This window comes from Callionymus lyra, chromosome 17 (genome assembly GCF_982586985.1).
Source record: "Callionymus lyra chromosome 17, fCalLyr1.hap1.1, whole genome shotgun sequence".
NCBI classification, from domain to species: domain Eukaryota; kingdom Metazoa; phylum Chordata; class Actinopteri; order Syngnathiformes; family Callionymidae; genus Callionymus; species Callionymus lyra.
In genome coordinates, this window is record NC_141834.1 from 12,132,614 (window position 1) to 12,146,953 (window position 14,340).

Genomic DNA, 14,340 nt, shown 5'->3' on the forward strand with positions numbered 1-14,340 from the left:
CAAGTTAAGAGACTGATAAGTTTCTACATGTGATCTCTGAGGGTACTGTCCTGGTGAATCTGGTAAATCCTCTGTAATCCATTAGTATGTGTTGCATTGAAAAACCATTTTAATTTACAGCTGAAAATGTATTGAATCTCAATCAAATTCAAAAGTAAATGTTTATAAATTTGGGATCAAATCTTTAAGGAATTTCTATAACGACATTTTACTTGAACAAAAAACGGCTTCAAAGAAAAATGCAGCAGGTATTTATTTACAAAAATATTCACACGATATTTTCAAAGTAACATTCATCAACATACATGGCGTAAGTCTTGTGTTCACAACTTGTATATTTCCATGGAAACGATACTGGTGTGTTCATGTGCGCTTTGGAATTATATCTGAACCACAATTATTCATATTTTAATATCATAGGGACATTGAAAGTTATCCAGCTTTCAAAATGGATCTTTGATTATTCCTACAGCACTTGAATGCGCCAGACTAACAACGGTGACGTTTTTTTAAGTCTTTAAACAAAAATTCCCCCAAAAAAAATTTTGTTTTGGTTTTCCTCAGATGCGCCACCATGTGGAGGCTAACACTCATGACGTCAGGATGTTGACTTGGATTGAAAAGTTGTTTTTAAACATTCGCCAAGGAAACAAGTTTGTACAGCAACGTGGAAGTTAAAAACTGACGGATATGTATTTCATAATCACTCTACATCGATTCTTCAACCAGCTGGAGAAACTTTTTTTTACATTCATGAAGCTGCCCAGTTTGAAGGCTTCTGCCAGCTGTTGCATTTATTTACACATGTGCTCTTGATAAAGCTCCGCCAGATGTGCTGGTTTGTCATGTTCACGACACTTTTGTACAGGTTTGACGCTTAAAAGATACACTGGATGTTTTCCTAGTCATATATCTATATATATATATAGTCATACATGCATCATCTTTATATGAGTTTAATCTTTTATTGCATTTATTTTTGTATGACTTTAATCTCGTAATAAATGCATTTTTTTGTACGTCTTTAATCTTGTTATATATGCATTTCCTGTACGACTTTAATCTCTTTATAGATGCATTTTCTGTACGACTTTAATGTCTTTATAGATGCATTTTTTGTACGACTTTAATCTTCTAATACTTTTTTTGTACAACTTTAATCTAGTAATAAATGAATTTCCTGTACGACTTTAATCTCGTTATAGATGCATTTTTTGTTCAACTTTAATCTTCCAACACTTTTTTTTGTGCGACTTTAATCTTGTAATAAAAGCATTTTTGTACGACTTTAATCTTGTAATAAAAGCATTTTTGTACGGCTTTAATCTTGTAATCAAAGCATTTTTGTTCGACTTTAATCTTCCAACACTTTTTTTTGTGCAACTTTAATCTTGTAATAAAAGCATTTTTGTACGACTTTAATCTTGTAATAAAGCGTTTTTGTACGACTTTAATCTTGTAATAAAAGCATTTTTGTACGGCTTTAATCTCTTTATAGATGCATTTTTTGTTTGACTTTAATCTTCCAATACTTTTTTTTGTACGACTTTAATCTTGTAATAAAAATGCATTTTGTACGACTTTAATCTCTTTAATAGATGCATTTTTTGTTTGACTTTAATCTTCCAACACTTTTTTTTGTACGACTTTAATCTTGTAATAAAAGCATTTTTGTACGGCTTTAATCTTGTAATAAAAATGCATTTTGTACGACTTTAATCTTGTAATAAAATAAGTTTTGTACGACTTTAATCTTGTAATAAAAGCATTTTTGTTCGACTTTAATCTTGTAATAAAAGCATTTTTGTTCGACTTTAATCTTGTAATAAAAGCATTTTTGTGCGACTTTAATCTTGTAATAAAAGCATTTTGTAGGACTTTTTCTCTGTAGTGCACCTTTTAATCTCATAATAAAGTATTTAATAACATAAAAAAATGCCTTTATGTATAACATTAATCTCATAGTGCGAATTCACGTAAAAAAAAAGTTTTGTATAAATTTAATCTTGTAGTACAATTTTAATCTCTAAGTAAACACTTTTTTTTATCCGTAATAAGTCAATGATCTGTAATAAAAGAATGTAATCTTCGAGTGGTCCTAATATTCTGTGATATATTTCTGTGTCTGGGGGTTTATCAGTCTCTCAGCAATAAAAAAAAAAGCTGCATCATGATATCATGTCACAAACACGCAACAAAACTCTCCCTTTTAGTCTCTGGCGGTCTCATGGGAGATGAACTCGGTCCACCCGGACTTCCCACGACCCTGAATCTGGAGGACCAAGTCTGTCGTTGGGGGTAGAAGTACCAGCAGACGCCACAGGAGGGCAGTGATGAGTCAAAAGGCAGTGAGAAGCTTTTTTTCTCTGAAGGTGCTTTGACCTCTTGATGTGTCAATCATTTTTCCAAGCGGTCAGTGAGGTGACCTGCAGGGGGAGGGGGGGCGTCTCACGGGGGGGAGGTCGTAGTGTCCGGAGATGTGGCTGTTGACGGGGAGGTCGTAGTGGCCCTGGGGGTCTTCGTGGCCGAGGGAGCGCTGGCGCTCTGGAAGAGAGACAAACTTTAAGCAACCAATCGGAGCACACGGTTTGTTACCTTGTGTTTTTCCTCAGGTCAAAGGTCACCTCTTCTTAAGGACGCAGGGTTGAAGGGCGGCGTGATCTCGGTGTACGCCCGCTCTCGGGGCACCGCCGCCTTCATCTCCATGTAGCTGCTCTCCTGCACGTAGAAGGGCGGGCCGGGCAGGTCCTTGATGGTGGCGTACGGGTTCTCGCTGTTGAGGGAGCTGCTGCTGACGGCCAGCACGTCCTTCAGCTCTGAGAGGGAGACGCTCGTCAAGACTCGACCGGTGGACGCCAGAGCGACGAAGACGACTCACCTTTGTTGTAATACTTCCCGAGGCTCGCGCTGTAGCTGTAGCTGCGGTCGATTCCAAAAGCTCCTGAAAAAACAGAACCATGGAAGAATTTCAGTGGCGCCAGAATTACATGATTTCAAATGTTTAAATGTTGATTTATTTTTTTAATAATTAAATTCAATAGAATATAAATTTAAAGGTTGCATTTGTTTATGACAATAATTCGAATATATTTTTTAAAAAGTATTTTTACACCTGGACTTTAATATTCTCATTCCAATGAATATTTATTTGTAGCATTTTTTAATTCAATATTAAATTATGGCACAATTACATTTTTTTTTTACTTTTAAAAGGCTATACAAAATAAAATGTTCAATTTTAACATTTATTTTTAAATTTTTTGGAATTAGATTATCAAACAATAATAAAACTTTTTTTTTTTTTATCATTTTTTAAAGCATTAACAATTTCAAACTTTCTATTCAAAATACACGTTTTTAATTAATAATAATAAAGAAAAAAGAATATTTAAAACATTTTGGAGTTTTTTCATCCTTTTTTCAATTATTATTTTTTTAATAATTGATTTTAATAGTTTTCTAAATTGAAAGGTTGAATTAAATGTTATTGAGTAATTGAATCCAATAAATTATATATTGAGTTTCTTTTAATTTAAATTTTTCATTGAAATCTTTCCATTTTTCAAAATATATATATATATATATATATATATATATATATATATATATATCGTTTTTTTTTTTAGAAATATATGTTGATATTCTAATTCCAATAATTCCTAAATAATTTTCTGAATTCCATTATTATTTTGTCGCCTTTTAAATTAAATATAAAAATGGCTCTATTATATCAACCATTTGAATTCAAGAATTAATAATTATCAATGATTGGAATTAGAATATCAAACACCATTTAAAACATATATATATTGTTTTTAAAATTATTTAGAAAAAAAATGTGTATTCATTAAAAAAAACAACCTTCTGGTATAGAAATAAGAAATTAAATGATCTTAAAAACAAAATTTCATTTAAACTAAATGATAAATTCAATAATGCAATATTCTGATGACACTGATAAAGATTCGATACAACTTTATCGATACCCTTCCACCATCGACTCACCCGAATTTTTCCGACGTTCCTGGTGCTTCCAGTCGGCAGGAAGCGTGGCGTTGCTCTCCACGCCGAAGAGTCCTCGTCTCTCGCGCTCCGAGTTCTTCACGCTGCAGAACAGCTGGTTGTTGTTCTGCGAGGAGACACAAGCCGTCGTTCCCTGGACGTCCATTTTCCTCTCGTGGTCGTTCTTCTCACCTTGACGGCGCGGTCGTGGTTGTTGGGCAGGTGCGGCAGCGGCGGGCGGTTCTGGCTCAGCGTGTGGTAGCTGGGGTTGGAGTAGTAGTGGTGGTAGCTGTGAGGAACATCTGCGGGAGAAACCAGTCGTCAGCTCCGAGTCTCCTCCGGGCGTGACGGCGCCGGCGTCAGTACCTGGGACGGCGTACTCGGAGTTGACGGTGCGACTGGTGGAGAAGGAGACGGTGGGCGCGTTGGTCTGCTTGTCCTTCTGCTTGCGGCGGTAGAGCAGCAGCAGAGCCAGCAGCAGGACCACCAGCAGGACCAGGACCACGATGCCGCCGATGGCCCCCCACGACTCCTTCTCCCCGGGAGGGAGAGGAACCATCACGCTGCCCGTCTGCTCCAGAGAGTCTGGGGGGGACACACCGGGGGGGGGGGGGGCGTCAGCACAGTCACCACTTCCTGTGTGTGTGTGTGTGTGTGTGTGTGTGTGTGTGTGTGTGTGTGTGTGTGTGTGTGTTCACCTTGTTTGCAGTCGTCTCCGGACTCACACACACAGTCTCCGGTGAATCTGTCGCACAGGAAGTTGGACGAGCAGGAGCAGGTCTGAGTGCAGAAGGAGCCGAAGCTTCCAAGACTACAGGCTGGAAAACAAGAGGATTTATATGGAAGTAGATTTATTAGTTTATTTTTTTATTACTTTCTTTAATGCTTGATCAAAACAACAACTACAAAGGAATTAAATATATTTTTTATAGGATCAAACTGTGAAAAGAAATGCATATGCATGACAGTCGTCTGCAATATTACATTTTTTTAAGCTCAAAATTATTTTATATAGAAATTATTGAATTAAATGATACAAAATTAAAATAAATTCGACCTTTGAATATCGAAATGATTTGATCCAATAATGAAAAACAGATTAAATTTAAAAAAAAAAAAAAGTAATTAAGTTGTATTTGTACAGAATAAACAAAATAATGTAGATTTGTTTTAAAGTTTGTTACTATTTATTATTCAAAATGGTTTTTTTTCTTTTGTTTTATAAATGCAACATTTTTATCAAAACAAGTTTAAGCTTAAATTCAACCAATCAGTTTTCTAATGGCTTAAACCTCCATAAAATTATAAAGTCTATAACTCTTCCATTAAATAAAAAGGTTGTATAAAAGTGTTTGGTCGAAGCAACTTTTTAAAAATTGAAAATATGTTTCTGTTTGTGGCTGTTTTTTATTGAATAATAAAGACACAAATCTATATCACTCAAAACTTTACATGTGTCTCTTTGCTCTTTAAAATAAATAAAACTTTTCTTAGGTTAAATATTATTTTCAGCACAATAACATGTCTTTAAAAAAATAAGTTTAAAGCCTTAAGAGTCTAAAGCTGGTATAAGAAGACAAAGAGCAATAATTACAATTGTATTAAAGCAGCACTAGGTAATGTTACAACTGTGTAATTGTCTTGTGAAAAGTTTCATGTTTTGTCGGTTTTATCAAACTTCAAAAAGTACTCAGTACTTTAGCCCTTCAAATAAAAGGATCCAACGATTAACATAGAATAACATTATCCTTATTCTATGTTAATCTTTGTCTCTTTTTCTTTGTGTTATTTCCTTTCATCTATGTTCTTTTTATTTGCACTTTGTCATCCCTTGCTCTTTGTTCTTTTTATTTGCACTCTGTCGTTCCTTGCTCTTTGTTCTTTTTATTTGCACTTTGTCATTCCTTGCGGTTTGTTCTTTTTAATTGCATTTTGTCATTTCTTGCCCTTTGTTCTTTTTAGTTGCACTTTGTCATTCCTTTCTCTTTGTTCTTTTTATTTGCACTTTGTAATTCCTTGGCCTATGTTCTCTTAATTTGCACTTTGTCATTCCTTTCTCTTTGTTCTTTTTATTTGTACTTTGTCATTCCTTGCTCTTTGTTCTTTTTAGTTGCACTTTGTCATTCCTTTCTCTTTGTTCTTTTAATTTGCACTTTTTCATTCCTTGCCCTATGTTCTCTTAATTTGCACTTTGTCATTCCTTTCTCTTTGTTCTTTTAATTTGCACTTTTTCATTCCTTGCCCTATGTTCTCTTAATTTGCACTTTGTCATTCCTTTCTCTTTGTTCTTTTAATTTGCACTTTTTCATTCCTTGCCCTATGTTCTCTTAATTTGCACTTTGTCATTCCTTTCTCTTTGTTCTTTTAATTTGCACTTTTTCATTCCTTGCCCTATGTTCTCTTAATTTGCACTTTGTCATTCCTTTCTCTTTGTTCTTTTTATTTGTTCTTTGTCATTCCTTGCCCTATGTTCTCTTAATTTGCACTTTGTCATTCCTTTCTCTTTGTTCTTTTAATTTGCACTTTTTCATTCCTTGCCCTATGTTCTCTTAATTTGCACTTTGTCATTCCTTTCTCTTTGTTCTTTTAATTTGCACTTTTTCATTCCTTGCCCTATGTTCTCTTAATTTGCACTTTGTCATTCCTTTCTCTTTGTTCTTTTAATTTGCACTTTTTCATTCCTTGCCCTATGTTCTCTTAATTTGCACTTTGTCATTCCTTTCTCTTTGTTCTTTTAATTTGCACTTTTTCATTCCTTGCCCTATGTTCTCTTAATTTGCACTTTGTCATTCCTTTCTCTTTGTTCTTTTTATTTGTTCTTTGTCATTCCTTGCTCTTTGTTCTTTTTATTTGCGCTTTGTCATTCCTTGAGTCTCTAAGCTTGATTTGTCAAACTCCGTTTGACTTTATAAGACAACATTTTTTATGTTAAAAAGCACTTCCATCAATACATTCCCCAGAATGCACTGCAACAGTTGAAGCCCCTCATGGCCGACATTCCCTGTTCCACTCACGTATGGAGCAGTCGGTCGCCGTCCAGCCGGGCAAACACTCGCAGTGTCCGTCTCTGTGGTCACACGTGGAGTTGTTGACGCAGTTGACGCAGACTTCGGAACAACCTTTGCCGAAGTATCCGGGCGGACACGCTGCATGAACACGCGTGTTAGAAACCGTACCGCGACAGATTCATGGACGTCCGAGTCCTACCTTGATCACAGCTGGGGCCGGAGTACCCGGGGAGGCAGTCGCACTCTCCGGTCACATGGTCGCAGCGATACGACTGACCACAGGACGGACACGACCTGCTGCACTGGTCGCCGAACATCCCCGGTCGACATTCTGAGAGAAAACATGTGATCAGGAAAGAGTTCTTCATGGAAGTATATCAGAAAATCAGATGTTTGAAATGTTGAATCTTGTTTTTTTTAAATAATTGATTCAATCATTTATATATTGAAAGTTTGAATTTGTTTTTATTTATACATTGAATTTAAAAAGTATATTGTTTTTTATTTACACATAGAGTTTGATATTCTAATTCTAATAATTAAAATGTAAATGCTTAACATTGAATATTTTTTAATTCGTAGCCTCTTAAATTCAATATAAAAATGTTTGGTATAATAGCACCATGAGTACTAGCACCGAGCTACTTGATCATGTGATCGTGTGCCTAATACATGATTGGCTGAAGAAGCTCCTTTGGTTTTGACTGGTGGCAACATTTTTTTTATTAAATTTAAAAGGCAACCAATTAAAATATATTGAATTTAGAAAATACATTTTTGAACTATTGAAATTAGAATATTAAATTCTATGTGTAATTTTTTTTTTTTTACGTTTAATTGTTGAAAAAAAACGGAAAATAAATCGAATTAAATTGTTTAACAAAATAAATGTATTTAATTTTTTTTTTTTTGTTTAACAAAACTTACAAAAACATTTCAGAAAATAAAGTTTCAACATTTTAAATGTTAAATTCAACCATTCAATATTCCGATTTTAACGATTTTCTTCCATGTTTTTTTTTCGCTGACTCACTGTTCTGGCAGGTGGTGCCCCAGTACCCGGGGCCACAAACGCAGGCGCCCGTCTCCCGCAGACAGGTGTCGCTGTTGGGGCAATGTTTGAAGCAGGTCTGGTTGCAGTGGCGCCCCCACAGGCCCTCGGAGCACGGCTCGCTGCAGCGAGTACCTGGAGGAGATCGGAGGAGATCGGAGTTGAGCCCGGGAAGACGAGAAGTTTTTTTCCCCCAGAAGCAGGAAGAACGACGCGGTCATTACCGGACCAGCCTGGCAGACAGTGGCACTCCCCGCTCGCCGCCTGGCAGCCGTCGGCGTGAACGCAGTCGCACCTCTTCAGGCAGGCCGGTCCAAACGTGCCCATCTGCGCATGTGAACAAGTGCCAGCGGGCACACGAGTGTCAGGGGATTCTCTCAAACCGTCAGACCAAACACGAGCGCGAGCTGCCATATCCACACAGTCTGGACGGTTGGCACGACGACGCCATCGGCGCCGGATCCAGAACGACAGATTAGAGCCGAGGCAGCCGGTCCGTGTTCGGGAGCTAATCTCGCCCGTTTGACTTTGTTTCTCTCGCGAGCTCGACACATTTTTAACAGATACGCTCGAGTCAGGCAAACTATTTGAGAGTTTATGTTGAATATTTAACTTTAAACTGATTCAGAATTTATTATTCCTCCACTTTAACCAAAAAAATTATTCAATAATTCTTTAAAATCATACTTTTTATGAGCCAGTTTTAACCCTATAAGTACGAGGTTGAACGTGATCCAATGATGAACATTTATTTGTATTAAAAGTATAAAAGTGTATAAAGACATTTTTTATTTATGTCTGTTAAGAAGATAAATATTTTGTACACTTTTATAAATAATTAAAAAGTAATCCATAAATCCCAAATATCGCTTCTACTCGTCATCATAAGGTTTCTTGTAGTTTTGTATTTTTATTTTATTCCATTTTTTAGATTTTAGGTCCCTGTTCTTTTTATATATATTTCATAAAGGTTATAAAAGCTTGGATTGGTAAAAAAAAAAATCAGGGATATTTACTTTTTATGCAACACCTGTAAAATACCCGTATAACATGAAAAAGTATTTAAATATTTATTCAAAATATTTTTTAAATGTAATAATAAATAAATTAAAACAATTCAGCTCATCGAGTTTGTTTTTAAAACTGAACAAAAATCAAGTTTCTTGTATTATTTTACATTATTTTATATGAATTATTAATTAAGTTTATCTTATATATATTTTATTTATTGCATTTTCTTTCATTCATATTATACTGTAAAGCTGCCACACATAAAAATACTGTGTAATGTTTACAACACGCAATAAAAGTTTCTGATTTTGAATGACTAAGGTTGGACTAAAAGGACATTTTTTAGAATTATTTATAAATATAAATATAATACAAAATAAATGGTAAGGAATGAGATATTGATGTGTCTAAAATCGTATAGTTTTAAATAAACAATATAATATACTTTTTTTTAACAATACGGGTGTAGTAAGATGCCTCGCCGCTAGAGGGATTTACACCTGCGATTCGAACAACGTAAATACGGGGAACTTTAAAAATATATATTTTTTTATTTATTCACGGTGATATAAAAGTTATTGTATAAAAAATTAACTTTAATGCTCAGTAAGTGAAACAAGTCAAAACTACATCAAAAGCGCGGATGTCGTCAAAACTTTTTATCACATTTTATGTCTTTTTTTTCCTACTTTTTCTGCTAACTCACCGGACAAGCCTGGTCGCACAGCGCCCCCTTCCAGCCGACTGTGCAGGTGCAGGATCCATCTGCGGGGTTACACTTTGCCCCGTTGGCACAGTGGCAGGTGGCGTTACATCCTGGACCCCACGTGCCCCCCGAGCAGGGGATGGAACAGTCGGACCCTCTCCAGCCTGCACACACGCACACACGCAAACACAAACACACACACACACACACACACACACACACACTAGTGAGTTGTTGTCCTCACAGCGGCGCTTACGCTCTCACCTTCTTTACAGAAACAAGTCCCTTCAACAGGCGAGCAGTCGATGAAGTTCTTGCAGGAGCACTGCAGCGAGCAGTTCTTCCCGTAGGTGGCGCTGGTGCAAGGATGCTCGCAGTGAAGGCCCTGACGACGCAGAAGAAGCTCCGGTGTAAACAACTCACGTATCCACGACAACGTTGTTTTTTCAACACTCACCGTGTAGCCGGGGGCGCACTGGCACGTGCCCGTGGCGCTGTCGCACACGCCGCCGTTCACGCACAAACACGGCTCCAGGCAGCCGTCGCCGTAGAAACCGTGGGCGCAGGTTTCGTTGCAGTAGAGCCCCGCCCACCCCGGCTGGCAGGTGCACTCGCCTTTCATTGGGTGGCAGCTGTAGGCGACGCAAAAACAACCGGTGTGAGAAAACAGTGATACGATTGTCGCGAAGTGTGCGAAAATGTAGTGCGCAATGAGCACTCAATTGGCCAGAGAATTAAGTGTGGATCGATGCACACTTTCCACCCTTAACGGCCGCCATCTTGGTGACGTAGATAATAATAATAATAATAATCTCTATTTATATAGCGCCTTTCTAGACCAGGGTCACAAAGACGCTAAACGGAAGCTACGACGACGCGTCTTCGGAGCAGATACCGGCGTAAACGTCTCGAGAAAACATTAATTTTACCACAAAACAACAATAATAACACAATGAAACACAACTTCATAACGTGTCAAAAATAGTGTTACAACGGCCGGTTGCGATCAGCGTTAAAAAGTAGTAGAAGAAGAAGCTGTCGAGGCATATCCTAAGTGTGTAGCGGCAGTGTTTCATTCGAGACAGTACTACCTTGTCGAAATTCTGAGTGCTGAGCAAGTAAGTACACTGTCTTACAGTGTACTGAGAAACAGCCCGGCACTGAGTCGTTTCCTTTTTTTGGCTTTCAAATTATATTTTGTTCATATATATATCAGGGTTTATATCATAATAAATTGTGTGCAAACAAAAATATTACAAAGTTTTATTTACAATTACAATTCAAATATAAGCGTTTGTTCACTTTTGTGTTGCAATTAAGACCTCCGGCCGCTAGATGGCGTCGGTCATTACGTCTTCCAGCAGCTAAAGGAACAATTAAAACCGAGATCTAGGAGATGACTGAGGACGAGAGGACACAGCACTTTTTAAAGCTGATGTTTAGACATATTTTGGTTCCAAAACAAATTAAAATCAGTTTCGACTTCGTCAAAAGTCATGTCTGTAAATTCTGCAACACCAGAGTCAAGTACTCGACAATACTACTAAGTGTATCCTACAGTCTCACAATATATCGTATCGTTAGATTCTGATACACAGCTCTAAAAAATAAATATTGTTTCAGGCTAATATCTTAGCGATTAGCTAAGTTAGCATGTTGTCCTTGAATGTGTCTGCGAGTGACACTTTCATTTTTGTGTTGCAATAAAACTTCTAGCCGCTAGATGGCAGCAGTCACTGGATCCTCTGGAGCTAAAACAACAATGCAATAATTGTGAGATCCCAGTGATGACTGAGAACAAGAGGATACAGTGGGCTCCAGCAGCTTTTAAAATGATATTCAAATCATAGTTATTTTAGGGTTATTATTTAGGGTTATATTTCAAAACAAACAGTTACAACTTGGTCAAGAGTCATGTGGTCTGTAAGTTCTGCAAACACATGAGTCAAGTACTTGGCAATACTACACATATATCCTACAGTATCACAATATATCATATCGTTAGATTCTGATACATGCCTCTAAAAAATAACCGTTTTGTTTCAAGCTAATATCTTAGCGGTTAGCTTAGTTAGCATGTTGTCCTTCATGTGTCTGGACTCTGTAGCGAGCGACTCTGTCTCACCTGAGTGTGTGTTTGTCGTGGCAGAGACAGGTGCGCTCGCAGTGCATGCCGTACTTCCCGCGCCCGCACATCCTCTCCCGGCACCGCGGGCCCCTGAAGCCCGGCTCGCACAGGCAGCCGCCGTCGATGTTGTAGCAGCGAGCGCCGTTAGCGCAGTCGCACACGCCTTTGCAGTCCTGACCGTAGCTGCCCACCGCACACTCCTCGCTGCACCTGAGGCCACACGGGAGTGGAGAGGTCAGAGGGTCAAGGGGTCACAAAACGGTAGTTCATAATGTGGTTTGTGTGGGAACCAAATCTAAACAGACGACGAAGAAATGTACATGTAGCATAGTTAGCTACACATGGTGAAGAGTGTCCTCACATGTGACATGTAAATCAAACGTGGTGTCTTTGAACGCAGCACAGTCGTTTCTCTCTGTTTGACACACAATGTTGTGACTTGAAAGTGTGGATTATTTTGTAACAATTAAAAGTATTTTTTGTTTATTTTTGTGTTATTTATCATCCATCCATCCATCCCAATAACAGGATAATAAAGTAGTTTAACCATCCATCCATCCATCCATCCATCCATCCATCCATCCATCCATCCATCCATCCATCCATCCATCCATCCATCCATCCATCCATCCATCCATCCATCCATCCATCCATCCATCCATCCATCCATCCATCCATCCATCCATCCATCCATCCATCCATCCATCCATCCATCCATCCATCCATCCATCCATCCATCCATCCATCCATCCATCCATCCATCCATCCATCCATCCATCCATCCATCCATCCATCCATCCCAATAACAGGATAATAAAGTAGTCCGTCCATCCATCCATCCATCCATCCATCCATCCATCCATCCATCCATCCATCCATCCATCCATCCATCCATCCATCCATCCATCCATCCATCCATCCATCCATCCATCCATCCATCCATCCATCCATCCATCCATCCATCCATCCATCCATCCATCCATCCATCCATCCATCCATCCATCCATCCATCCATCCATCCATCCATCCATCCATCCATCCATCCATCCATCCATCCATCCATCCATCCATCCATCCCAATAACAGGATAATAAAGTAGTCCATCCATCCATCCATCCATCCATCCATCCATCCATCCATCCATCCATCCATCCATCCATCCATCCATCCATCCATCCATCCATCCATCCATCCATCCATCCATCCATCCATCCATCCATCCATCCATCCATCCATCCATCCATCCATCCATCCATCCATCCATCATAAAGTAGTTTATTCATCCATCCATCAAAAAAAAGAACCTCAATATGTTCATAAAATATTTATAAACCTATGTAAAACCTGTAAAAAAAAACAACAGATTGAAAACATTTTTTTATAAATATGATCATAATAACATTGAAAATATTAACAATGTTCCACTTAATATTCATCAAAAAGTCTGAAACTTAACTGAGTTTTTCATTCAATTTTAAACACAGGTAACAATTTCTAGTCTCATTTTCTCACAAAACACACTTTCTGTTTTCCGTGCTGTGCTACCACGAGGCATCTGTGGGCTCACCTGCTCCCCGTGAACCCTTTGGCGCACTGACACTGTCCAGTCTCGGGGTCACATTTGCCTCGGTTGTGACAAACACACTCCTCAGCGCAGTTTGGGCCGAACCGTCCCTCGGGGCAGCGTTCTGTGCAAACCACTCCCTTCATGGTGACGATGACATTTATTAACAATGAAAAATATGGATCATGTTTTGATGGTCAAGAGATTGATGGCTGGGACACGTACCGTCCAGCCGGGGGGACACGCACAGATCCCTTTACCGCGACAGATCCCACCGTTCTGACAGGGACATCTCGCCGGACACTTCCTGGAACAAGTCTTTTCACATCTGACAGAAAGAAGGAAGATGCTCAACGTTACATCATTTATTAGAGAAAAGAAAATATTAATACACTTCTAAATATTTTTCTCTGCGCGATATCGTATTGATATTCAACAGGACTGTATTAATATTAAAAAAAATATTATTATTATTGATTTTTCTTCTAATCATAGATTCACATGTTATGTTTTATTGTAATTATTGTATGGTTTCTATTTAAATACATATTTTTTTACAATTCGAAATTTTAATCATTAGCTAAAGGAATAATCCTCCAATGACTGAGGACGAGAGGATACAGTGGACTCCAGCCAATTTTTGTATTATGAATTGTATTGAAATCATAGTTATTTTAGGGTTTATACAGTATTTCAATAAAGTGTGTTAACTAAAGTAGTATATTTTATATACAATTAACACTCAAATATTCACACTTTCATTTTTGTGTTACAATAAAACTTCTAGCAACTAGGTGGCAGCAGTCACTGGATCCTCTGCAGCTAAAATAACAATTAAATAATTTCGAGATCCCAGTGATGACTGAGGAC

General features: G+C 37.9%; 1 protein-coding gene across 1 annotated transcript in view; it reads right to left on the bottom strand.

The window, feature by feature from the left end:
* Positions 1-250: 250 nt before the first annotated feature.
* pear1 (platelet endothelial aggregation receptor 1) overlaps positions 251-14,340 on the bottom strand; it is a 59,021-nt gene continuing 44,931 nt past the window's right edge. Inside the window, exons 7-23 of the mRNA XM_087778834.1 lie at positions 13,696-13,798; positions 13,474-13,610; positions 11,904-12,116; positions 10,236-10,410; positions 10,043-10,163; positions 9,779-9,942; positions 8,286-8,388; positions 8,044-8,196; positions 7,210-7,341; positions 7,017-7,148; positions 4,701-4,820; positions 4,369-4,587; positions 4,195-4,304; positions 4,006-4,129; positions 2,879-2,941; positions 2,625-2,816; positions 251-2,544 (exon numbers count right to left, since the gene is read on the bottom strand). Of these exons, the coding sequence (XP_087634960.1) occupies positions 2,414-2,544; positions 2,625-2,816; positions 2,879-2,941; positions 4,006-4,129; positions 4,195-4,304; positions 4,369-4,587; positions 4,701-4,820; positions 7,017-7,148; positions 7,210-7,341; positions 8,044-8,196; positions 8,286-8,388; positions 9,779-9,942; positions 10,043-10,163; positions 10,236-10,410; positions 11,904-12,116; positions 13,474-13,610; positions 13,696-13,798 (2,392 nt within the window). The 3' untranslated portion in view covers positions 251-2,413. The remainder of the gene's footprint in view (positions 2,545-2,624; positions 2,817-2,878; positions 2,942-4,005; positions 4,130-4,194; positions 4,305-4,368; positions 4,588-4,700; positions 4,821-7,016; positions 7,149-7,209; positions 7,342-8,043; positions 8,197-8,285; positions 8,389-9,778; positions 9,943-10,042; positions 10,164-10,235; positions 10,411-11,903; positions 12,117-13,473; positions 13,611-13,695; positions 13,799-14,340) is intronic.